Source organism: Cyprinodon variegatus, unplaced genomic scaffold (genome assembly GCF_000732505.1).
Source record: "Cyprinodon variegatus isolate N-32 unplaced genomic scaffold, C_variegatus-1.0 Scaffold136, whole genome shotgun sequence".
In the NCBI taxonomy this organism is placed as follows: Eukaryota; Metazoa; Chordata; class Actinopteri; order Cyprinodontiformes; family Cyprinodontidae; genus Cyprinodon; species Cyprinodon variegatus.
Genome location: NW_015150589.1, coordinates 1268146 through 1293810, shown reverse-complemented (window position 1 = coordinate 1293810; position 25665 = coordinate 1268146). Strand labels below are relative to the sequence as shown.

At 42.6% G+C, this 25665-nt stretch overlaps 1 protein-coding gene across 1 annotated transcript in view; it reads right to left on the bottom strand.

Moving 5' to 3' along the window:
* Positions 1 to 4374: 4374 nt before the first annotated feature.
* Positions 4375 to 25665, bottom strand: part of LOC107085912 (FRAS1-related extracellular matrix protein 1-like) — a 40004-nt gene continuing 18713 nt past the window's right edge. Inside the window, exons 18-35 of the mRNA XM_015376568.1 lie at positions 25008 to 25196; positions 24674 to 24870; positions 24383 to 24587; positions 22921 to 23065; positions 18378 to 18519; positions 15382 to 15580; positions 14295 to 14559; positions 12017 to 12437; positions 9915 to 10116; positions 9655 to 9799; positions 9443 to 9572; positions 8068 to 8140; positions 7836 to 7985; positions 7377 to 7669; positions 6774 to 6953; positions 6341 to 6459; positions 4745 to 4830; positions 4375 to 4661 (exon numbers count right to left, since the gene is read on the bottom strand). Coding sequence (XP_015232054.1) covers positions 4477 to 4661; positions 4745 to 4830; positions 6341 to 6459; positions 6774 to 6953; positions 7377 to 7669; positions 7836 to 7985; positions 8068 to 8140; positions 9443 to 9572; positions 9655 to 9799; positions 9915 to 10116; positions 12017 to 12437; positions 14295 to 14559; positions 15382 to 15580; positions 18378 to 18519; positions 22921 to 23065; positions 24383 to 24587; positions 24674 to 24870; positions 25008 to 25196 — 3326 coding nt within the window. The 3' untranslated portion in view covers positions 4375 to 4476. The remainder of the gene's footprint in view (positions 4662 to 4744; positions 4831 to 6340; positions 6460 to 6773; positions 6954 to 7376; positions 7670 to 7835; positions 7986 to 8067; positions 8141 to 9442; positions 9573 to 9654; positions 9800 to 9914; positions 10117 to 12016; positions 12438 to 14294; positions 14560 to 15381; positions 15581 to 18377; positions 18520 to 22920; positions 23066 to 24382; positions 24588 to 24673; positions 24871 to 25007; positions 25197 to 25665) is intronic.

Here is a 25665-nt window from a genome sequence, read left to right as displayed (position 1 = left end):
AGAATTGGCAGCAATGGTCTAGTTAAGGTCTAGATCTCAGCCTGACTGACCTTCTTCTGCTGATGAGGAGCTTCTACAGGGTGATGCGTCAGGGACACTGGTTCAGTCTCAAAAGTTTAGAAAGAATCAGAAGCATTTGACACATGATAGCAGGTGACATTTGATAGCATGTGACACTTGATAGCATGTGACACTTGATAAAAGTGTATGGAAGGTTTCATGGTGATAAATGAAATATATGCACAGCTCTAGAGCACTATCGACACAGTATGGCTGTTAGTCACAGCTAGGTACAGGAAGCATGGGCTGGGGTTCTTCTTTCACCTTTTCTTACTCAATGCACTTTTTCAATTCTCTGTCTTTCTTTTTCATACTCGTCTACTTCTTCCCTGTATTCCACAGAATTACAGGAACACGGTTTGATGCTACCTGGGTCTAGGTATAACTATTTATTCAGAGGCATGTACTTTTCATCTTCCCACTCACACCTAAAGTGAATGTAAGGTTTGTGACATGGAATGTGCATGGAGCTGGCACCAGAGAGAAACAGTTTAAGATTTTTAACCAGCTTAAAAGATTAAACGCAGATGTTGTCTTATTGCAAGAAACCCATAAATCAGAGACAACTGTAAGTGATCTTAACTGCCCTAAATTCCCTGATGTGTTTGCAGCCTGCTATACCTCTAGACAGAGAGGAATAGCAATTTTAATCCACAAAAACCTCAGTTTTACTTTATTAGACAAAATTATAGATCCTGAAGGCAGATTCATCATAATTAAAATATCTATTTATAACCAAAAGTTATGTATTGTCAGCATATATGGTCCAAATGTTGACGACCCCTCATTCTTCCACAAAGTTTTTCATGCACTTTCAAAGCACGGGGACTGTTCTCTAATTATTGGGGGTGACCTCAACTTTGGTCTAAATGGAGAAATAGACATGTAGAATACAACAAGGACTCAACGCAGTTGGCAATCATTAATGTAGTCAAACAATGCATGAGTGATTTTGGTCTTTGCGATGCATGGCGATCCTAATAGTAAGGAAAACACTTTCTTTTCTAATGTCCATCATTCCTACTCTAGTTTGGACTATTTCTTAATCAGCAGCTCGCTGCTGTCTGACGTCTCAGATGCTGTAATCCATCCTATTGCTGTCAGTGATCATGCTCCTGTTACTTTAACCCTAATAAATAAAAAAATAGTCCCACAAAACAAGAGCTGGAGATTAAATGCATCACTGCTTAACGATGAAGAGTTTCTCAAATTTTTCAAGGAAGAGTAAGCATCATACTCGGTGTGCAATGATTTTCCAGGAACATCAGCATCTATACTATGGGAAGCAGGGAAAGCAGTGATGAGAGGTAAAATTTTTTCATTCTCATCTCATAAAAAAAGGTAGAACAAAAAAAGATCCAGGAATTAGAGGAAAAAATTAAGTTACTAGAAAGCTTGCTAGATGAGGAAAAATTAGGCGAAATCTGTAAAATAAAACTAGAACTAAACGAATATATTGAAAAACAAGATACATTTTTAATACAAAGACTCCAAATTGCTAAGTTTGAACATAGCAATAAGGCAGGAAATTTCTTAGCTAATCAGCTAAAAAAAAACAAAGAAAAAAATGAAAAAAAAAAAATTGCAGTTACAGACTCAGTTGGTAATATATTACAGGATCCAGAGGGTATTAACAATACCTTCCGAGATTTCTTTAAACATTTATACACATCAATGTTAAATCCATCAGATTGCATAGGCAATCATCTTGATGATTGTATTCATGCGTTATGATTATGCACGCCGGTTCAGAGGTTCTGGGTACAGGTATGTAAGGACCTATCACTGTGTCTGGGATGTAAAATCTCGCTTTCCCCTTCAGTTTGCTTGCTGGGTGACTTTGAGGGAAGCTCTATGGAAAAAAAATCAGTTTGCATGGCCTTCACTGCATTATGTATCGCAAAGAAAACTATCCTCATGAATTGGAAAAGTAAGGATAAACTCAACATCAATCAGTACAGAGATCTGTTGTTGGATCATATTAATCTTGAGACAGCATCAGCATCCCCATCAGACCGATCTCTCTGGGCTCCCTTGATCGGCTCCATTACTTAGTGTAGTGGGGGACTGTGGGGTGCGTCCTGCGGGGCGCGGGGGCTGGTTCTGGGGTCCTTGGGTCCTGGAGGGCTCGGGGGGGTGCTCAGAGTGGGGTGCCTGGCAGGTCTGGCACCGGGGTCTGTTATCCCCACCGGGGCAGGACTTGGGACGCCTCGGGGCATCCTACGGCGGCCGCATGCGGTACTCTCGGGGGGTTCCGTGGTGGTGGACGTAGGCTACTGGCCTGGTAGTTGTGCTGGTGCTGGGTGGGTCTGGGGGAGGGATCACATCTCTGGAGGGGGGGTGGGGAGTGGTGGTGGAGGGAAGAGGATTTTAGAAGGGCTTCGGGTCTGGCTCCCTGTCTCGGTCCTGGTCCGTGCCGTCACCTGGTGGGGGCTTCGTCTGGGGTTGGGGCTCTGCATGGTGCATGCGGGCTGGCCGACCGGACTTGTTTCCCCCCCTTTTTTTTTTTTTTTTGGATGGACAGGATGGGGGGGTGTTGGCCCTGTGGCCGTCTGGCTTGTGGGTCCTGCCTCCAGTCCCTGGCCCCCAGGCTATGGTGGTGCAACTGGACTGGTGGGGCCCCCCTCTCCGGTGGGGCTCTCGGCCTATTGGAGTCAGCAGGGGAGCTGGCTCCCTGGGAGTGCAGTAAGCACCCCGGTCCTTTGCTCCCCACCCACGGAATCCTCCCTCTGCCTGCTCCATCACACTGCTACACATGTAGGTTTTTGGGGAGGGGGTCATTACTGGAGGGCTGCACCTTCTGATGACGTCCCCCACCCCAATTTTATTTTGCATTTAGACACTTCCATTTACAACATTTTCACAACACACATCTGGGGGGGTGGGGGTCAAGGGCACCTGGGGGGGGCTTATTTTATGGGCCTCACCACGGTCCACTCCCCCCATCCCCTCTGGCATTTAGACATTGAGAGTTCTCTTTTCGATTGGGGGGGGGGTGCGCTGGCACCGCCTGTCAACACCACATTCGAGCAGGCGCAGGGAGGATCCGGCTCTTCTCACACCCCTGTTCTCCGGCTGCCACCTGGAGTCTGGGGCCTGGAGGAAGAGGGAGCCGCCTGGTCCATGGTCATCCGATAATCCCGGAGACCAACCACAGGTGCCGCCGGGTCCTCGGTCCTGGTATCATTTGATGTGAGTGTTATGTGTGTGTCCGCGTTTTCTTTTTTTTTTCTTCTGTGGTGCGAGTGGGGGCACTAGGGTGGGAAGGTGAATGCTTTTTTTTTCTCTCTCTCCCAGGTTGGGGTCTGAACTGCTCCCTCTCCCAAGAACATCTCAAGTCTCCGCTAAGTGCAGAGCCCATTCCCCCGTCCTGCTCTCCCTGGAGCCGGTGCACTGGTGGAGGTGGATGCCCAGGTGGATGCTGGCTATTTCCTGGCGGCCTCTCCGTGGGGCCCGACCGGCCAGGGCCTGGCTGGAGCTCCTACCGGGGGGTGGGGCGCCCCTAGGGCCTAGGATCCCTGGGGCCCAGGGCCGGATTCACTTCAGGGTGGCTGGCTGCCGGCAGAGCCCGCGGACTCGTGGCTCCCGGGGGTCTCAGGCATTGCAGTGGCTGATGGACTTCCTTGGGGCCGTCTCTCCTCTTTCCTTGGTGGGAGTCTGATTTCCTGCGCTGGCCCCTCCTTGGTGCCTTCGCTCTTGGGGTCCCTTTGGGCGTCTGGGGCTTTGGGTCTCCTGGCGCAGGACTCAGTGCTCTGGGGGGGCGCCTCTTCGGCTCTCCACAACCACTATTGAGCATTTTTTCTTTGGATAAACTTTACATGCACAAGTGCACTCTCACAAACAACTACAGGTGCTTGGTTCCAGGTACTCGGAGATTCACTTCCATACAGAAAGCCCACACTCTTATCTTCAGGTAACAGATTAAATAATACTACTTCAGTGATAGTATTTAGGTGTTACTTTATTGTATGTCTCATTCCATGTCCGTTGGTTGTGCTGTTCTTTTTACATCTCTTTGCAGGTGATGAAGCAGACTGAAAATGTTTTATCATTATCTCCTTTCTATCTCCTCTTTCATCTTTTCCCCTTTTTTTCCTGTTTTTCCTCTTCTATTCTATTTACATTGCAGTGTCCATATAATTGTAAATCCCCCTGCATAAGCAATTTATATGAATGAAACAAGCGGAACACTATGGCGATAGCCGTACTGCTCCACTTGTGAAAGTAAAATCTGTTGGGCTCTTTTGGGCATCAAGACAACTATTCTTATTGCCACATTGCCAGACAGGACACCGTTAGAAAAAAGAAAAAAAAAAGAAAGTATCAGAAGCTTTTTAGGTTTTTATTAAAATTCTGTACAGAGCGGCTTATGGACTTTAGATCTGAGGGGTTCACAGACTGTAAACATGGCTGCCTTCAGTGAGGAACGGGCTCTGAGGAACAGATGAAGGAGTGCTGAACTTCAGCTGAGCAGTTGGTAGAAATCCATCTCCTGGGGTTTTCAACCAGCACACAGCCTGAGCTGAGGTCAGCACTGTCACTAAGTGGGCCAGCTGACTGAATGTTGGCCCTAATCCAGCCGTCCTGACTCCCAGACCCACCTGAGGATGAGGAAGAGTGTCAGCAGCAGAAAAGAGACGTAGTGAATTTGAATTGATTGAGAAACAGTTTTCAATATTCCCACCGATCCAGAAGGACTTCTTCCCAGCAAACCTCCACATCCAGCTGAGGTCCTTCCTGGAGTGCAGGCTGCTCAGGCTGCTGTTGAAGCTGCAGCAGAGAATAATGTTTAGCTTCACTCAGGTCTGAACTAGTACAGCTGCAGCGGATCGCTTCTTTCACGTCATTGGATAACTCAATGACAAAAACTTAGACTGCTTTATTTTCCGTTAGTGTCATCCTGATCTATTTTCAGATGCAGTGGGGGCTGGTGGAGTTTTCTCCAGGGGGGGTTTAAATTCAAAATAGATGTAAACTAAAAAAAACAATCAAACGTATAATAATTTATCACACCAATATATTTATATGAATGTTAACAAAAAAACATTATAAAAACACCTAAAAACGTAAAAATAAAAACATAATTTAATGTGAAGGTTTATTTTTTGTACATAAATCTCACCTTTCTGAGGCTTTTTGAAGGCAAATCTGTGTTTTGAAAAAGACTAGTGCACCAGTTTAACAATGGAGAAGCTATTAGTCAGCTTTATATTCTTTTAACATATACATTTTTTTTTTCTGAGAATGTGTTTATTTAAGAGCAACTATGCAAATTAACAAACAGCTAGAAAAAGTTGACTATATTGTATTGTTTTCCATGTTAATCCCAGATTGTTCATTCTTCTTTGCCTTTTCTAAAAGGTGCTTTAAATCAGTCCTACTTGTCTTTATCTATGCTGGGTCAGATCCTGATGTTTTGAAAAAGGAGTCTGGAAAGCAGAATAAAGCATTAGCCTCGCTGCATGCAGTTATCCAAGCCTTGTAGCTAAACCAGGTCCTAGAAAGAGTGTACTGTCTCCATCCATCTTGGACTGCTGATTAATTTTGATGTTCAGCTGATCACCTCCAGCTTCTCTTGGTAAGTTTGCTTTAAGAAACTTCACTTTTGCGACTCAACTTGTCAATCAGCCGCACTGCTAATGTGGCGACAGTTCCCTCCTCTATCCTTTTGCATTGCAGAGGAGCTACTGCACATGTACAACTTTTAAATTGTAGTTAGCAGAACATAGGTTAGTGATAAGATTCGCAAGCTGTGCCGACCACTGCTGGTTAGTAACCACTTTTGGAGAACCAACAGTTTATAGGGATGATTTAGTCTGAGGCTGCGACAAATAGTGATAAAACCAGGTTTGCAGGTGATTCTGAGCTCAGGTTCTGAGGTCACCGTGGTAACTGAAGTGAGTGATAGGTGAGTCTGGGTTTACCATGGCGCCTGTCAGGTACCCCAAAGGTTACCGTGGTAACAGTTACAGGTAACAGCTGACTCAGGACTGAGGTCCAGGAAAGTCCTGGATCTCTCTGTGGCTTTCCTAATAGAAGGAGTCCTATTATTGGCTTATATAGACCTCGTAGGTCTTTTCTAACATGATCTCTAATGTAACTGTACATATGACACCAGAACCAAGCTGTTCTGCAGAACTTCAACCCTCTTCTTCTCAGAAGGTGAGGAAATCCATTTGTTTCTCCATCTAGTTCAGTGGTTGGGTTTCAATTTCTATGGAAGCCATCAGAGTCAGAGACGAGCAGAAAGGTCCTACAAACAGAACCAGATGTTACTTACAGCAGGGAGCAGGTTCTGTCCGCACTGGCCCAACTAGCCAGGGACGGGCTGACCATGTGACAGCGTCTCCTGTATAAGGTCCATCCGTCAGGACACGAGCTGCTGAGGGAGCTCCCCACCTGCAAGAACAAAGACCAGCATGGAAATAAAGTTAAGCAGAACTTTGTCTTACAGTGTAGAACTGATCCTGACCCAAACCTCAGCACAGACAGGATTATTGACTAGAAAACATGAAGAGGCTGGAAGTCCAAGCAGATGCTTCTCAGGTAGCAGCCTTTATCTCTCAGTAAACCTACATATCAACCTATTCTCTTGGATAAAACTCTTTGCTTTGGCACAGCTGGATCCTCAGGGTTTAGATTCTGATGGTTCTTACTAACTCAGATCCAAACAGATAACACTGAAACAAAAGTATAGATTAAACTCTGTGAACCTCTCTCAGTGGGAGCTGCAGCTGCTCTCTTGGATGATCCGTCTGAGGAGCATCTGGGGGACCAGTCTGAGGAGCTTCTCTGGTGTCCAGCTCCTGTGGGAGGAGACCGTGTGGATGATGTCTCCACCATGCTCCCTCCAGCTGCAGCTCTTCCATCTTAAGAGGAGTCAGACTTCCAAACTGGCAGAAGTAGAACAAATTTCTGTTAGATTCTCCTAAGAGGAACCAGGAAACTATCTCAAAGCTTACATACAATTGATATAAAGAACTAATAATTTTTTTTACTTTTAGCAGACAGTAGTCACAAAGCGCTTCACAGTAAAACTAAATTTAAAAAAACGGATCTCTGAGGTGGGCCCTCAGAGCGTATTCTGAATCCCTGGAATCAGAACAGCAGAACCAGCTCTTAGGCAGACCTTTCCACTCTGCAGTGTTTAAAATAAAGCATGAAGCCTTTGGAGATTGAGCCTCAGAAACAAACTGATGAAGATTTAAATTCAGGAAAACCTCTGAGATCTTTTGGTTTTAACACTCGGCAGACTTTTCTCCTACTAAAGGAAATCTGGAGTTCTTGGTCTTTTCGATTTTCTGGATGAACCCGACCTTCTGTGCATCTCTGGTCCTGCTGTCGGTCTGTCCTCTCAGCAGGTGGCTGTTGGAGGTCTGCCTGGTTCTGGGCTCTTTTACCGCCTGGTCCTGCGGCTGAACCTCTTCATAGTCCAGGTAAGGCCGGCGGTCCGGGACGTCTCCTCTGGGAGGGTGAGGCTGATTCTCCCAAAGAAGCTCCGCCTCAATGTCAATGACTGGGTCTTCATCCCCACCTTCCTTAGGATGAAGAGGAGGAGGAAGAGGAAGAGGAGTGGTCTCTACCTTCAGGTCCTTCGGATCACAGCGTCCTGACAGACAGAGATCAAACACAGAGAATAAATCACCTTAAATAGACAAAGTTTAAGTTTTTATTCCTCATTGGTTGATCAGCTGGTTCCATGTGGACTCTGAAACGTCCATAAGCAGCCCCACATCTACCCCTACAGGCTGGAGTAGGAATGACTCTGACACCACTTTCTCTGGGGTCGATGATCTCCACAGTAGCTGAAGTCCTCTGACCCAGCACGGCGTTCTGAGGGCTTTTCAGAGTGATGCTGAAGGTCTCGTGGTTCTCCTCCAGACCGTCATCCAGCGGGAAAACGTTCCAGGTCTTCATGTTCACACCTGGAACCAACAGGACCAAAAGGATCAGATGCAGCAGAACCACCATCAGCCATATGATGAATGAAAGGGACTTAAATCAGACCTGGGTCAAACTGGATCAGAGCGGCTGAGCTGTGGGTGAAATCTCTGCCGGGTTTGGCAGAACCTTCCTCCACCTGCAGAACGACAGAACATCAGCTTGGTTCTGATAAAAATAAAAAAAAACATTTATGGTTTCAAATAAAAACACATTTCAGAAAACTCAAATATATAGACACATATTTAGTATCTACATTTATATCTTCTTTGCTAAACTGTAAAGAATAAACAGGAATTATTGATGAGTTTCTAACACGAATTAGTCCATTTTATAGGTTCTTCTAAGAAAGTACTAGAACAATGCTGACTAACTGCATCAAGCAGGTCATCCCCATCAGAACACCTGAAGCTGCTCACATCACATTCTGGGCTGAGCTTCATCCTGAAAGCTCGGACGGTTTGGGTCTGATCAGAACTGTTACAGATCACCAGCAGCTGAAGCAGAACATGCTGAGGTCCTGGTTCCGCTGCTGGATTCTAGATGTTCCCAGTTGGTCTGGATTGCCATGGTATTATAAGGCAATTATGAAGGTTCTCTGTGATTTTTTTTTTCTAAATATCTCACTCCTATCAATTTAAATATACTTTGACCTCGAGTTGCGGTAACCAAGGGGCAATTTCTTAGAAATAAAGCCACAATTGTCAACACAGAAAGAATAATGTTTTTGTTCTTTGCTTTTTGAAGTAATGAAGATTTTATTGATCTGTGTGTAATGCATAATTCATAGTAGATCAGGAGGTGTTTGCTTTTAAATGGAAGCCTAATACGTCTAAAACCATTCATTTATTGTACATTTTGTTAGCTTTTCTGTCTGCTATATTAACCAATATGATGTGTTGAACTAGATCTGCTATAGGGCATTCATTCATAAAAAAAGTTTATTTGAATTCTATAAATCAAAGTTTTCTGCCCAAAAGCAATGATGAACTGCAAAGCAGCATTCTATACACAGCTATTAGGCAAGAGCTCTCAGTCTGGTAAAGAATCTGGTTGTTATTTGAAAATATAAAGGTTAACTGTTTTATGAAGTGCAACACAAAATTGACTAAAACTAGACTAAAATATTTTTGAGTTTTAGTCGACTAAAACCAACTAAAACTATCACACATAGTAATGACTAAAATGTGACCAAAACTAATAATAGTTTTTGCACTGAAGACTAAAACTAAATCTAAGATGGCTGTCAAAAACAACACTGGTTTTGGGTCAGTATCTGTGTTTGATCTGCCTTTTCTAGCTGTTTCTGATTCTGTGGAACCTGGTTGCTGGTTCTCTGAACCGAATCATGACTGAGCCAGAAAACGTTTTCATCATGTAACTGTGAACAGAACCTTCAAAGGCTCTTACATAATTGGACTCATCCCAGGTCCAGACTGACCTGGATGGAGACATAAGCTGGGTCTACACTCCTGCCGCTGCGCTGGATCTGGATTTGCAGAGTTCCTGAAGTCTCACAGGTTCTATAGCAGCTCGCCGATAACTGGACCCGGGACCAGAACAGCTCAAGCCTGGAAGATACAGAACCTGCAGAATCTACTCTGGGTCTGGGATCAGAGGGGCAACAATGGAAGAGTCATGTGGAGGACCTACATCTGAGGTGGAGACCGGTTTCCTGCCCGGTCCACGAGACAGAACTGGAAACTGTCAGCAGTAACGTCCACATCAGCTGGAAGGATGTAGAGAACAGAGCGCTGATCCAGATCCAGTTGGTGGAACCGCTGACTGATGGAGGCTCCTGCAACAATGGAGGAACATTCAGCTTCAGATGGTAAAACCACTGAACAGAACCGAGTACAGAACATTTTAGTGTTCTGATCAGCTGCTGCTCCATAACCATCCTCTGGTTCTACCTGTGGCTGCGTTCTCCAGGTACCCAAATCGGGGCGGACTGATGATGGAGAACTCCAGCTGTTCTAGTGGGCTGTCCGGGTCCGATCCCTGCAGGTGTCTGCTGGTGATGAAGATACCGTAACGGCCAGCGCCAAGATCCACAACGGTACTGGGAGTCTCCATGCGGCTTAAACTTGGGGACATTCTGTCCACCGGTTCCACCTGGGTACAGAGGAGACATTAGTCAACAAAGAATCCAATCAACTGGTACCAGTATACTAGAACTAAACTCCTCACTGTGAGTATTAAGCTATTTCTGCTCCATTTGAAAAGTTCTGCAAAAATTTCTGTTTAACCCTTTAAAAAAACTAATCTCCGAATGAAGATCTGTTGTGAACTGAGAGGGAAATTAATAAAAATCTTTATAATAGTTTTCTGTAAATAACCATTGAGTTCTGACAGGAGAGTTACCCTCTGGCTGCAGTTCTACTCATTGACCACTAGGTGTCACCAACAGTGCATGTAGCAGCTCTTGCAGCTTCCTCTTTTAGTTACAGCTTCTAGACTCGATGATCTACTGTCAATGAGGGGCAGTTTAGAACATTTTGGAGGGACTGTTCTTCCAAAGGATCTGGATAATCAGGTGAGCCCATTTTTCTCCAAGCTGGCTTTGGTTCACCTTGAAAAGCATTTTCTTCCTTAAGTAGCATATGAAGCAAAACTAACTGGGATTCTGCAGACTCTCCAGGATGGACCAGGGGATTCCTTTGTCCAGCCATCAGAAGGACCGGTCTTTATGTGTTTTGTTTTTGTTGCGTACAAAATTTTGGTTTGGAATAAATAGTTAAATTTTTGAAATCCGTCTAAATAAGAGGTTGTTTCACAAAAGGAAACTTAAGCTGTTATTGGATATTTATGTTGGATTCTGGATCTCTAAACGTGATCAGCTACTTAAATTAGCAGAATATGAAAAGGTTAAATAGAAAATGTTTATGAAATCCGAAGTATTGTGGCAGAAAAACTAGACCAGACTGGCTAAATATCTGATATACTGTTTGAAATATTCATGACTGAAAAATGCAGCATGACCCTGAAATCACTCCAACACAACGACCCGTGGTCCAAAGAGTCTCAGAGGAATCTGTTTATATTGGTTTCAAACAGAATCAGGTTTCTGATTCCTGCAGCCTGTTTCAGCTGTGGGTGACCAGGTAACATGTGGGGGAGGGGGGACCAGGCTCGCCTTCTGCTGCTGCGCTTCAAGTATTTAACACTGCTACTCAGTCACCCACAGCTGAAACAGGCTGCAGGAATCAGAAACCTGATTCTGTTTGAAACCAATATAAACAGATTCTGAGATCTGAACCAACCAGCTGGGACTTTAACCATTTAAAAGATTCCAACCCAAACCAAAACCGATTCCCTGCATCAGAACCTGGTTCAACCAAAGATCTGAACCAAACATTATGAGAAACCAGGACATAATACCAACTGATTCCACCAAACACCTGAGCCCATTTCAACCAAGTCCTAAACTGATCTGGACCCATTCAACTAGACATTTATCTGTCTTCATCCTCATGTCCATCTGCTTCATAGACTTTTGCTTGTTCTTCTGTTCAACTATTTGTGTTCAAAAAGATTAAAATAATCTTATTTTGATCCATTTCATGACGATTTACAGATGGGCTCCAAAGACTGATCATGAAAATTCTTTACAGATTCTAAACAGACCCTTAAAAATTAAACGGTAGGTTTCTGATTGGTTCCTGCAGGGTTCTAGTATATTTTGGATGGGCCCTTAAAGGTTCAACAATAGACTCCTTTTTAGGCCCCTAAAGGTTCTATGTTAAATTGCTGATTGCTCTCAAAAGGATCTACGATAGAGTCCCTATGGGTCCCTAAAGCCTTCATTGTAGATTTCTGCAACTTATAATGGTTCTCTAAAGAGTCTTTGGTTGTTCCCTTAAAGGGTTCATAGTTAAGTCCTTATTGCCGCCTAAAGGGTTCATAGTAGAACACTCAGGGGCCGCTAAGGTATCTATTCATGATGACAGATCTGATGATGCTTTCATGGAGGGTCCCAGATGTACCTGCATGAATCTTAACGGGTGGTGCACACCTGGATGTTAAATACTGCAGGATCCTCTCTTAACTGGCCAAACTCCAGGTAACCTTTGTTGGTTCCATCACTTGGTAGGAAGTAGAAGCGGTCTAGCTCTACTGGGTTGCCCGGGTTGTGCCGGTAAGCCAGGTCCAGTTGATCGATGTCGATCTGGAGGAACCTGGGTGGGGAAGGCAGTGGGGCTCCCCTCAGCAGCAGCTCTCCATTGGTGGGCAGCAGGGTAATGATGTAGGTCAGATTGGCGGTGGCGGTGTCTGGGTCGGTGAGCTGCAGTAGGTCAGGGCTAATGGTGGCGGTGGAGCCGTCCTTCAGATGGAGACCTGCGTTGATCTTTAAAGTTGGTGGGATGCGGTCGCTGTGTTCAATAGTGAAGAGGAGCGTGCCGCTGCGGGATGAGGCCCCATTTGTGACGACAAAGCTGTAAAAAATAACATAAAGACATCCAAAGTAGTAAATTCAGCATGTTGACCATTGAATGGCGCCTCCTGTACAGATTCATCATGTCATTTTCATGGCTGGCTGTGTGATCTAAATTGTATTATTTTAAAAATCTTTTCAGGCCATTTCTACATCATGAATGCCACAAAAGGTTCATTCTGGAGCCAAATCTTGGCTGTAGAGAGACCCAACCCTGGTTCTGGTTCTGTGTGAAGACAGAAAGCCATGAACGGATGAGGACTGGGTCAGAGGAATGCCCAAATAAAAATAGCTGTACAGGCTGGTGAGTGTTTGTCCTCAGAGGGCTGTGCCAGCACAATCTGCCCTCCCCCTGCAGCTCTCACTCACACACACACCAAGACTGCCGGCAGCATCTGTCCGGAGCGTCGTCCATGTTTGCCCAGGGACCACCGTCTGTGGGCCGCTCCGTTTGGCCGTCGCTGCTCATATTCTCCTAATAACACTCATTCATCATCTGCTGTCATGTCCTCTCACACACCGAGGCCCCGCTGAGTGTGTGTGCGCCCAGGCGACCCCAACACATGTGAGGTGAATTCTAGCAAAGCTGCAGACCCAGTCTCAGAACCACAATGACCCGTTTCAATGTTCTACAGGAATCATGGGAACAGCTCTGGAAAGCATGGCTGACAGTTCCTAGTATGTTCATCTCAATGAAAAATCTTTATGGACCTTTTGTGGCGTTTGGAGGAAGACCTTCTTTTTCTCTTGTTGCCTTTTAGATCTGGTTAGTCCAGGACTTGTTCCACAGTGGATGAAACCAGCTTCAGTAGCTTCGGTTCTGGGGTTAATTTAAGGATCTTTCAGCAGAGCCAGTTCATCTCTGGGAGAAGGTACCGATTTCCTTCCCGAATGATATAATTTTTGGACCTTTCTATCCTCTGTATAAATAAATACACATGAGTTTTTTTTTTTTTTTGGGAAATTGGACCAAATGATGAGAGAAAATGTGATCTCTGGGTTTTTAGGGGATTAAAATCTGATTCCAGATGTTGGTCAAATCATCAGACAGTATGAGATTATGCTGATGATGCTCTGCTATATTTGTCCTTAAATTCTGATACAAACAACCCGTTACATAAACTACAGGCACGTCTCACGTCAGATATAAAAACCTGACTGACATCAGAAGAAACATATGTTTTCTTTGGACCAGAACCTTTAAACAAGAAGCTTTGGTGTCATTTTTGGATTTAAATCTCACACTAAAATGGTTTCCATGATTTCCTTTTTTTGTCAAAACTGTAAATATTCTATCCAGGACTGAGGCTGAGAAACTCTGTGCCTTTGTCCCGTCCCACGTGGTTCGTTGTAGAAAGTGTGAGAAAATCCAGCAGCTGATCCGAATGGCTGCAGCCAGAATGGTGACAGGAAGCGGTCCGGCTGGCTGCTCATCTCTCAGGCTTGGCTGAGATCTGAGGGGTGGTTCTGAGCCAGACAGTCAGCCGTTCGGGGCAGCACAGGTCTGGGTGACAAACCCGGGTTCTGCTCATACTAACATCCCCCTCCTCCCCTCTTTTTCACCCTTCTGCTGCCAAATTGGCTGAAAGAGCAGATCAACACACTACAGCCTGTCGTCCCCTGATGCTGAGGCTCCCCCTCGCCTCATCTCGCTGCCCGGCGCTCCTTCCTTGGCCAAATGTTGTCTGATCGTTTTCAGGGGACAGAAACGCCTTCTTCAGTTCCACTCAGAATCAGGCCCTGTTCCCAGGACTCCATCATCCATTTATTTCTCATTTAAATGCTTTCATTTTATTTATTTCACTTATCATGTGTTTGATCAGAACCAGAACCAGCTCCTCAGTGTGTCTTCATTCACCTGAAGGAGTCGGCCTCTGAGTGGTGGTCGTTGTTGTGAGTGTAGCAGATCCGGTGCGCCGCCACATCCAGCTGAGTGAAGCTGATGAGAGGGACACCGGGAAGCTGGACGGCGTGGACGAGGCCGTGTCGGGGCGGGGTAGACACAGCGAAGACCAGCTCTTCAGGTCGACCCGAGGAGTCCGATGCCAGCAACATGTCAGTGTTAAGGACCACCTGCTGCCCCTCCCTCAGGTGGACGGTTTTGGTCTTCAGGATGATCTCACCTGGAGACATTCAGAGACTTCAGAGAGAATGTTTCCCACAGAACTCTGGATTTCTAAAATTGAAAAGAACTTTATAAAAATACTTTAAGAAATGAATTCAACAATTTAATAAACAACGATAGATGCATAAAAGGATGAAAGTTTGACATTAGGTCCAAATGGTGTTCTGATAAACCTCTGAAACTACAGAAAACGGGTCCAAATTAAGATCTTGCTGAAATCTAAAAATTTATCCAAAAACATCAAAAAAAGATTAAGAAAAAAATGAGAAATAAACTATTAAACAAATTTAAGCCCTGAACCAAAACTGACCCAAATTCCAGAACAGTTTCTGTTCTGGAGTAAACTGGGTCTTAAACAAGGTCCAAAAAGTTCTGAATCTGACCCAGATCTGAAAGCCTGCCCCTTCCTTAGGTGGGCTGCCTTGCTCAGCAGTGCACAGGCAGTCGGGTTCTGTCACTGACCTGTGTTTGTGTTTTGGATCAGAGGGGATGAGTCCACAGCTGCTGCAGCTCCCCTCCGTTAATTATTCACCAGCTAACGAGGCCGGCCGTTTCTCACCTCTGCTCCTCCAGGACCACCGGGCCCCGCCCCAGAAGGCCCGGGGCCCGGTGGCACCGTGTTCACCCGACTGGTAAAAATGGCAGGAAGGAGGCGCTAAATAATGCAGGACCCCCGACAGACTGGAGGGAGGGGTGCAGGAGGAGAAGCTCCAGGAGCAGCACTGAACCGTCTGCTGCTGGACCCAGATCAGGGTCAGAACACTGAGATTCATAGCAGCGACCATAATGGAAAATTGAACTGGTTCTGGTTCTGGCTGACCTCTGTTCACTGTACGGATGGAGATCATGAAGCTCTGAGTCGGAGACTCGTTGTCCACGTCGCTCAGGATGAACCGGAAGCTGTCATGACCTCTGAACCCGGCGCTGCTGGCTCTGTGATGGTACCAGACCTGGTTCATCTCTACCTGCTCCTGGGTGAAGTTCTGACCAGCTGAAAGCTCAGCCCAGCTGGGCTCTGTCTGCAGGAACAGAAGGAGGTTTAAGTTAGAGCTGATTGAAACACACATCCTGTAGGATTTCCGTATCCAGAACAGTTTGGTTTTTTACAGCCAGCCTAGATTTAGTCTTAGTTTTAGTCTTCAGGACAAAAAATATTATTGGTTTTAGTCACATTTTAGTCATTACAATATGAGATACGTTTAGTCCAGCTTTAGTTGACTAAAGATTAAAAAGGTTTTAGTCAGTTTTATATTGCACTTCATAAAACATCTAACCTTTACAACTTCGAGAACAAGCAGATTCTTTACCAGACTGACAGCTCTTTCCTAAATACAACTGCTGCTTATAGAATGCTGCCATGCAGTTCATCATTGTTGTTGGGCAAAAAAACTTTGACTTATAGAATTATAACACATTTTTAAAATTAATTAATATCCTACTTTATACATAAGTGTCCCACAAAAGTTGTGAAAATAGCAGATCTAGTTCAACACATCATATTGGTAAATATAGCAAACAGACAAGCTAACAAAATGTACAATAAAGGAATGGTTTTAGACATACAAGGTTTCCATCCAAAAGCAAACACTTCCTGATCTACTGTGAATTATGCATCACACACATATCAATACAATCTGCATTACTCCTAAAAAAAAAAAAGGACAAAAAAAAAACATTGTTCTTTCTACTTTGACAATTTTGGTTTTATTCATAAGAATTTAGGCCTTGGTTACCGCTGCTCAGGGGTTTAAATAGATTTAAATTCATAGAGGTCTGATTTTAAAAAAAATACACAGAGAACCTTCATGATTGCCTTATAATGTCACAGCAATCCGGACCTACATTTTAATATGTGAACTAAAATGTTAAAATATTCAAATAGTTAGAAACAAGAACTGTGAGAGAGAAGAATTCAAAGATCTATGTACCTTTTTGTCCAAAAATAAACAGTATGCAATTAAATATTTGCTTTGTTCATAATTTAGGGATTAATTTTGGTAGAAATTAAAGAAGCTTTTACATCACCCCTTGTGAGCTGGATGAAATAAAATCCTGATAGTTAGACAAAAGGATTTTCATGCTTGGCAGAGGATAATCAACCACATATAGTTTATTAAGTGGCGAGGGCAGGAAGAGCCAGACTGCTCAGAGTGAACCATTTGTGCAGAGAGCAAGCGCACTGCACACAAAAAAACATTTCTGAAGAAGCACAGCTGGAAGAGCAGAGTTTGCCAGAGTTGAACGTGCTGCACCGTACCATTCCGGCCTACTTTCAAGCGCGGCTGATGCTGCTAAGTAGATTACAGCTCATTGATGCTTTTTAAACATCTGATGGACCACCTGCTAACAGGACTCACACCCGTGACTCGTCATGTAGTTTTCATCATCGAAGATCCATGTTTAGCTAAAAAAAGCGTCAACAAAATAATTTCGTCATCATCATGCTTGATAAAAACAAAATTGATCCAGATGTTTGGATTCTAAACTTGGTTCTTGGTCCAGTTCTTCCTCTGAACTTCAGCGTCCCGATCAAACCTACTGTAACCCTAACAGTCAGCCATGTTTTCATGATGTCTTTCTGGTCCTATTGAGCACATGGACTCCCCTTTATCTCCTGGTTTGAGAGTAACATGGAAGCTTGAGTTTTAGACCATTTTTTTTATTTTATTTGCGTTTTAACAGCGTTGACTAAAGCCCTGAACGGTGAAGGTAGTTGTGCACCAGGATGTGGGAAAAAAGAATAAAATACCGATGAACACCTGGCATTCACATCAGTGAACGGGAAAGCTGCTTGAACGCAGCAGTCCTCTCATATCGCTGCCTCAAATTTCCATTGTTCTCATCCCACACATGTATCCTTCTGGAGGGCTTGACTTGCTGCCCACCCATCTCTGTCACACACTTGCCTATTTTTGTCCAATTTTGCTACAAAGTAAACTGGCCTGTAACCCAGTTTAAGATGTTTTCTTTTCTATTTGACTTTCATGAATTTGCTTTCTATTCTATTTTTTTGTTTGCTCCTTTGCTGTTATTGATTTTCCATTTTGAAATATACTATATATATATATATATATATATATATATATATATATATATATATATATATATATATATATATATATATATATACATATACTATATAGGGCCTACTTGAAGATAATAGTTTATTTATTTGGTGTTTAGGTTGTAAAAAGCACTTTGTCTAACTTGGTTCAAATTAAGAGCTATAGATAAAACAAAATAATCTAATTGGAGACCATGTTCTCAAGCATTTAACAGACGGCAGATTTTTGATCCATTTAGGTCAGATAAAGCAGACAGAACCCTGGAAAGTTTCATTATTGTTGCATCCAGTAAAAAACATTTGAATCATCAAAGAGTTTTGAAAGTAACTTTTTCAGATTTACTTTAATAAATATTTTTTGTTTTTCATGTTTTATATTTTTCAAAGATTTTTTTTTCAGATATAGTTTCTTATTGAGTTTTATGAATTGCATTCTTTTTAAGTTGTGTTTTACAGATCACATTCTCTTTACTTCAAGCCCAATATAAATACTTGACCGATACTATTTTCCTCACTCCAGAGGAAAACTTGCCACCAGAATGTGATCTTTAAAACACTCTGAAATACAGAAAAAAGTTAAATATATACAATCTGTTTTAAAAATGTTTGTTTAATTTTTGTATAATCAAATATATAATTTGAAAAAAAAAAAAAAAGATAAAGAACATGTTCTTTGCTTGCAGTAATACTGGGACAAAATGTGCTTCATAAAGCCTCTGCTCTGACTTTCCAACTAAAACCAAACACGTCACCTTCAGCAGGAGTTTTCCAAATGTTGGTGCGGCATTGATGAAGTAGAACACCTGGTCTGGAGGCGTGTCTAGATCTGCAGCTTCCAGGACCATGCTGGATATCACTCTGCGCTCCCCAAAGTCCAGGTCCAGCCCAGCATTCCTAAAATAACACCAATAACAGAGAAGCTCTGAGCATCTTTATCAGTTTGCTTCAGCTGTGCTGCTTGGCTTTACAGGCACAAGAAAAAACCAACAAAAACATGATTCAAAATCAGTTTTAGTTCAATCTAACACAGATTTAAAAAGGAGTTCAGACATAGCTGAACTGTTAACAGTCAGATATATTTCTAAAACCATCAACATGTATGGATGTTTATTCCAATAGCAAGAATAACAACAAACCAGTCAGTTGTTTTCAAATCAGTCTTACAGCTTAAAAAAAAAAGCCTGAAACCATTTTTTTCCCCTCTGTTTCTGCTCAAGAACAGTCAAACTATGAGCTACATGGCATACAGCAGAAGCAATAAGTGCTAATCGTCTTCCTACTCCAGAACCTGCATTTTTCACTGGTGACCCTTTAAAGTTCAAAGATTGGCAGTTGTCCTTTGAAACCCTGATAGAAGGAAAAACATTCCAAGGAATGAGAGTCTCGATTATCTCAGAAAGATAAAAGAAGAACAGGGTTAAGGGTCAGCACCCCCCTCTCTTATTGAAAACATTACCTATTGTCACTCATGTGCAATATTCTTTTCTCTCACTGTGCAATAACACATGCCAAATACTGTGTAGCCTGTAGGATTTTTACTTAATTATAAGGTCAGTACATTTGTTCGGTGCAAGTGCAAAAACCCAAGTCAACTACTGTGTAGTCAGTCTGCCCTTAGCTCTCTACTGTGCAGATATTTTTATATCTAAAGGAAACATATTCCAGCACATTACAACTTTTGTTTTTTGGTACTATGTACACTCTTTTTATATCATCTTTAATGGCATTTTGCTTTAACTGTTTGTACTCTATATAAGCTACTGGAACCATAATTTCCCTGAAGGAATAATTCCAAGGGATAAATAAAGTTGAATCCAAGTCTATTTGAAGCCACTCTAAAATTAGTTTTGAAATTAGTCTGAAAACTTAACAACCCACTCTTGGTAAAATCAGTCTAAATTCACATTCAAAACCTTTTTTCATTCAGATTTGATATTAGTTTGAGACAGGTTTGTAAACTAGTCGAAAACTTCCTGTAAATCAGTTAGAAATGGTTTGAAAACCAGTCTAAAAGCTCCTACAAACCATTTTGAAAGCATCTGCTGGAGTGCAATTAATTTTAAAGGTAGTTTCTAAAATACACTTAAGGCTTATATCTGCCCATTTGAAACTTTCAGAAACCTGTGTAACATCAGTTTTAAAACTGTTCAAAAAAGAGATTGGTATCCAGTCAGAAACCTCCATAAACAACTCTGAAATCAGATTTGAATCCAGTCTGAAATTGGTTTATAAATAAGTTAAAATACTTCTATTAACTGGTCTCAAATCATTAAATAAAAGTATTTTGAAATTGGGTAGGTTTTTGAATTGGGGAAGTGGAAATCAAAGTTGATGCTGACGTGTGTGTGTGGTCGGGGGAGAGGGGAGGGGGGGTCTAACATCAGGANTGAGGGATTGCATTTTAGTCAATGAGTCAATGCAATCAACTGGTTTTCCTTAGATTGAAAACTTTGAATCAATTTGACTGTATGATCTGGCTGAACTGTAAAGTGCCTTGAGATGACTTGTGTTGTGAATTGGTGCTATAGAAATAAACTGAATTGAATGGAAAATACTAGCAGAAGCAATAAGTGCTAATCGTCTTCCTACACTAGAACATGCATTGTTCACTGGTGAACCTTTAATATTCAAAGATTGGCAGTTGTCCTTTGAAACCCTGATAGAATGAAAAACATTCCAAGGAATGAGAGTCTCGATTATCTCAGAAAGATAAAAGAAGAAGAGGGTCAAGGGTCAGCACCCCCCTCTCTTATGGAAAATATTACCTATCGTCACTCATGTGCAATATTCTTTTCTCTCACTGTGCAATAACACATGCCAAATACTGTGTAGCCTGTAGGATTTTTACTTAATTATAAGGTCAGTACATTTGTTCGGTGCAAGTGCAAAAACCCAAGTCAACTACTGTGTAGTCAGTCTGCCCTTAGCTCTCTACTGTGCAGATATTTTTATATCTAAAGGAAACATATTCCAGCACATTACAACTTTTGTTTTTTGGTGCTATGTACACTCTTTTTATATCATCTTTAATGGCATTTTGCTTTAACTGTTTGTATTCTATATAAGCTACTGGAACCATAATTTCCCTGAAGGAATAATTCCAAGGGATAAATAAAGTTGAATCTAAGTCTATTTGAAGCCACTCTAAAATTAGTTTTGAAATTAGTCTGAAAACTTAACAACCCACTCTTGGTAAAATCAGTCTAAATTCACATTCAAAACCTTTTTTCATTCAGATTTGATATTAGTTTGAGACAGGTTTGTAAACTAGTCGAAAACTTCCTGTAAATCAGTTAGAAATGGTTTGAAAACCAGTCTAAAAGCTCCTACAAACCATTTTGAAAGCATCTGCTGGAGTGCAATTAATTTTAAAGGTAGTTTCTAAAATACACTTAAGGCTTATATCTGCCCATTTGAAACTTTTAGAAACCTGTGTAACATCAGTTTTGAAACTGGTCTACAACTGTATTTTTATCCAGTATGAAATGTTCTAAAAACCACTCTGAAATCAGATTTGAATCCAGTCTGAAATTGGTTTATAAACAAGTTAAAATGCTTCTATTAACTGGTCTTAAATCATTAAAGAAAAGTATTTAGAAATTGTTTCATAAACTAGTGTAAAACTACTTCACAAAACCTGTCCTAAGGCAGTCTTATAGGTGTTTATAAATCAACTAAGATCTGATTTGAAACCAGCCTGAAATTAGTTTTTCATCCAGTTTGAAAGGTTCAATAAAACAGTCTGAAAGCAATTTTGAAACCATACTGAGACCAGATTTGAAACCAGAATTAAAACATATTTTTTTATCTAGTTAGAAATCTATAAAACAGTTAGGAGGTTTGCATCTACAGTATAAAGCAATCTCGAATCATTTTCAAAGCGATATAAAATCTAAATACTAAACTACACTGAAAGCTTCTATGAGCCAAAACGAAACCTTTATAACTCTGGTTGGAATCAGTTTTTAAACTTGTCTGTAATCTTCAAAAACAGATTTTAAACCATTTTGAAACTCTATTGAAAAAAACACTTTAGAAACCGGGTTGAACCTTGGAGGAGAACCTGATGGACCAAACATCTGCTTCAGGGCAGAGGATAAGTAGCTGTTTGGTGGTTGTAGAGATAAAAATGGAAGTTTGTGTGTGGGTAGGTTTTTGAATTGGGGAAGTGGAAATCAAAGTTGATGCTGACGTGTGTGTGTGGTCGGGGGAGAGGGGAGGGGGGGTCTAACATCAGGAACCATCTGTCTGCTTTTTCACTCGGAAATAAAATCCACACAGGAGACGGTGGCACGTCCATCCTGCAGGAAACAACAACAAGCAGAGCAGCAGCTGCCAAGTCTGTGTGTTCTTCTGCCTCGCTGGTCCGAACAGCACCAGCAGACTGTCCCCCCCCCCAGACTTCCACTCTGGTGGCCCTCAGCTGATCTGGGGACACCTTGGTGGTGAGGTGAGGGCATCTAGGGCCCCGTCCAGGATGCACATTCCAAATCACTGATTTCGGTGAAAACGTCAAGGATGGGGGGAAGGATAAGCATTTGCTCATGAAGACTCTTCTTTCTGAGTTGGACAGAACCAGATATCTGGGTCAGCTGTGTTCAGCACCTCCAGGTTTAAACCTGGCTCTGGTCCTTGGACCCAGACTTGAACTCTGCTCAGTCTCTTCTGGTTCTGAGGTTCTAGGAGGTCCTGGACATGCCGTAATATTTTCTTCCATTTCAGATGTTTCAGTCTGCAGGTTCGCTGTTATCAGGACCATGAATGATGTTGACAGCCAAGCATCTGCATGTACTGCCCCTCAGGGACCATCCCTGTGTCCTCCATATGTCCTGACTGTGTCCCCGTCCACATCCAGGATGTTTTATCCCCTAAAAGACTTGAACTCTGGAGGAAACTCCCGCTCTCCCCTTCAGATGCTTTCATCTCAGCCTCTCCTCTAGAGTTTGGAGAATCTCCTGCTGGTTTTGACCCCAGCTTTAATACCAGCAGCAAAAGTCTGAAACTTGGGTTTCCATGGTAACGTGTCTATCCAGCAGGTGCAAATATCAGGATATAACCTCCAAAATCTCTGCGGAGTTTATTACTATCGATTTTTAACAATGAATCCTTCAATTAGTGGAAAACTTCAACCCTTCAATGCAAAACTGTTTTTATTATAACTTAGTTAACATGGTTTAAGTCTAAATGCTTATTGATAAAGAGATTCTCATAAAGTACTGAAATATTGTCTACTTAGATTTCTTCTTTAGTTGCTCTTTTTAAGCTGTAGTTCTCCCCCTGTGTGTGTGTGTTTACCTGATCAGGTGCGGCTTGTTGTCATTGACCGGCATCACCGTGACCCGGACTGTCCCCTCCACCGAGTGCACGCCATCTGTCAGCTGCAGCAGCACGGTGTCCTCCAGGGTTTCTGTGTCATCATGAAGGTACAGGATCTTCATCCCTGCAGAGTGTGAAGGAGGCAGGGGGGGCAGGGGTGATTCAGAGGCTTTACGCTGATGTTTGGTTTTATTTAATTAAAACTGTACAAACATACAGAAAACAAAGATTATATCCTAAAATGCCTTTCCATACATTTTGACCCACGGCTTCTCCCTTTCTCAGGAATGTGGTCCTGATATGTGAGTATGTTGGATATTTCATTGGATTTCAGAAAGAGGGAGTTGTGTGCAGCCAGATATCCCACAATGCACCCAGTCACCAGTGGCAGAAGGCAGCACAAGGTGAGCATTTTAATCTTTTTGATTTGTTACAAAAGTAGTTTTTAAAATGTTGTTAAGTGAGAATGCAGAGCTTAAAACTTCCGTTCGTACTGTAATACATGATTTAGAGCTTCAAGAGCAGCAGAGCTCTGCAATGACTGCAGAGGTTTCTGATGCCAGAAGCTCACCGCCTGTTAACTGTTCTCTGTTTGAAGCTGGAAGTGAAATATCATATTATATGTGATGAATAACTGCGCTACTAAATCATTAAAATCCTGACGATTTTTTACATTGTGAGCTAATTTAGCTAATTTATTAACCCTTTTTTTAATAAATATGTATTACTTTATTTGTATTCCTATTTTTTGTTTTCAACTGAATTGAGACATATGTTCTAATAGAGCATGCTTACTGATGAAACCTTACAGTATTTTATGAAACACATTTTCCTTAGACTTATTTCAGTAAAGTCTAAATTCTGTGTTTTATTTTTCATGGTTATGCACACGGTTTCCCAAAAGCTCCCAATGATCCTGTTCCAGCATGACCTCCCATCATCCTCAGCTCAATTACCTTAATATCATACAAAAACATTCTTCATAACTTTCGTGTTATACTAATAAATATTTTTTATTTCAAAAGTCTTAGCTTCTGTCTTTTAGAAATCTAAAATATGTTGCTCTGCTGTTAAGAATAAAAGACAAATAGGTTTGTTTATCTCCACTTAGTTATTGTAAATGAACCATGTAGTTTTAAAGCGCTATTCTGGTCAGAGTCGGGTTGGAACAAACTTAATGTAAAATAGTGAAATGAATAAAAGACATTTAGACTGATACAGTTAGAAAAAAACATTTGATTTTCAGTCGGACTTTTCTTTTTTGACCTTTGTTTTCTTATTACTGCCACCCTCTGGACTGAGGGTGTATTGCAGTTATCTCCACAGCTCCCTCATACCTCATTAGGCCGATTTAGATCAATGTTACCATGGATCTTTGAGGGCAACAGAAAAAGGAGACACAGACTTTCTCCGTGGTTTATTGGTTTAAAGCTCGTCTCACCCTCTCTGAGTTCTTGCAGGGTGAAGGAGGGGACAGGGAGGCTCTTCTGCAGCCGTTCAGCTCCCACCTCCCCATGCGGAGCTCGGATCAGGGTGCCATGAGCCGGTGGGCGTTCCACCTTGAAGGTCAGGATGCCTGGAGGGACATCCAGATCAGAGGCATCCAGAATGGATGGAGTCAGCTCCATGAAACCGCCCTCTTTCACCTGCAGGCGTGAACCACATGAGTCCCTCACCTGCTTCTTTTGTTTTGTAACTATAGTTTCAAGCCTAGCTTTAATCGTATACGCACCGTAAAGTTAGTGAGCAGCAGCAACGGTGGCTCGTCATTGGTTGGGTTGATGATGATGTAGAAGGGCACAGGGGCGGAGCTGTACAGGCCGTCGCTCACACTGATGGACATCTGGTCCACTGTCGGCTCCAATCCTCTGTGCTCTGACTGAACATAGTTGATGAGACCTGAGGTCAGGTGTGTGAGGCTGAAGGACTCTGGGAGAAGAAACTAAAGTCAGGGGTCAGCAAACATTCAGGGACCTTCAGGAACCTGAACCACAGGGTTTGGATCTGGGTCAGGAAAGGACTAAATGTCCTCACAGAGATAGAAAGCTCAATGCAATCACACCGACCTATCGGTATTCCCGCATTGCTCTTCTCTGAGCCAGGCATCGGCAGCACGTTCTCCAGGAAGCCATGAAGGGGAGGAGTCTCCAGTAGAAAGGTCAGGTCCTCTGCTGGACTGTCTGGGTCTGAGGCCCCAAGAACCCCTCCGCACAGACAGGCCCTGGAGCCTTCATCCACCATCAATGGGGATTCCCCTGGAGACACACAGAGACACCAATACAGACAGGAAACATCAACATTTTTTCTTTAAAGGTAAATATCTAAACAGTTTGGATGCTTGGAATGTATATTATATTCACCGACCGATGCTCTGATTGGTTGGGATTAACCCTCATAATCACTGACCTGAGCACTGATTGGTTGGGATTAACCCTCATAATCACTGACCTGAGCTATGATTAGTCAGGTTTAACCCTTGTATTCACTAATCTAAGCTCTGATTGGTCGGGATTAACCCTCATATTCAGTAACATGAGCTCTGATTGGTCGGGATTACCCTCATAATCCCTGACCTGAGCTCTTATTGGTCGGGTTTAACCCTTATATTCACTGATCTATGCTGCGATTGGTCGGAACTAACCCTTATATTAACTGAGCTGCGCTCTGATTGGTCGGGATTAACCCTCGTATTCTCTGACCTGCGCTCTGATTGGTCGGGATTAA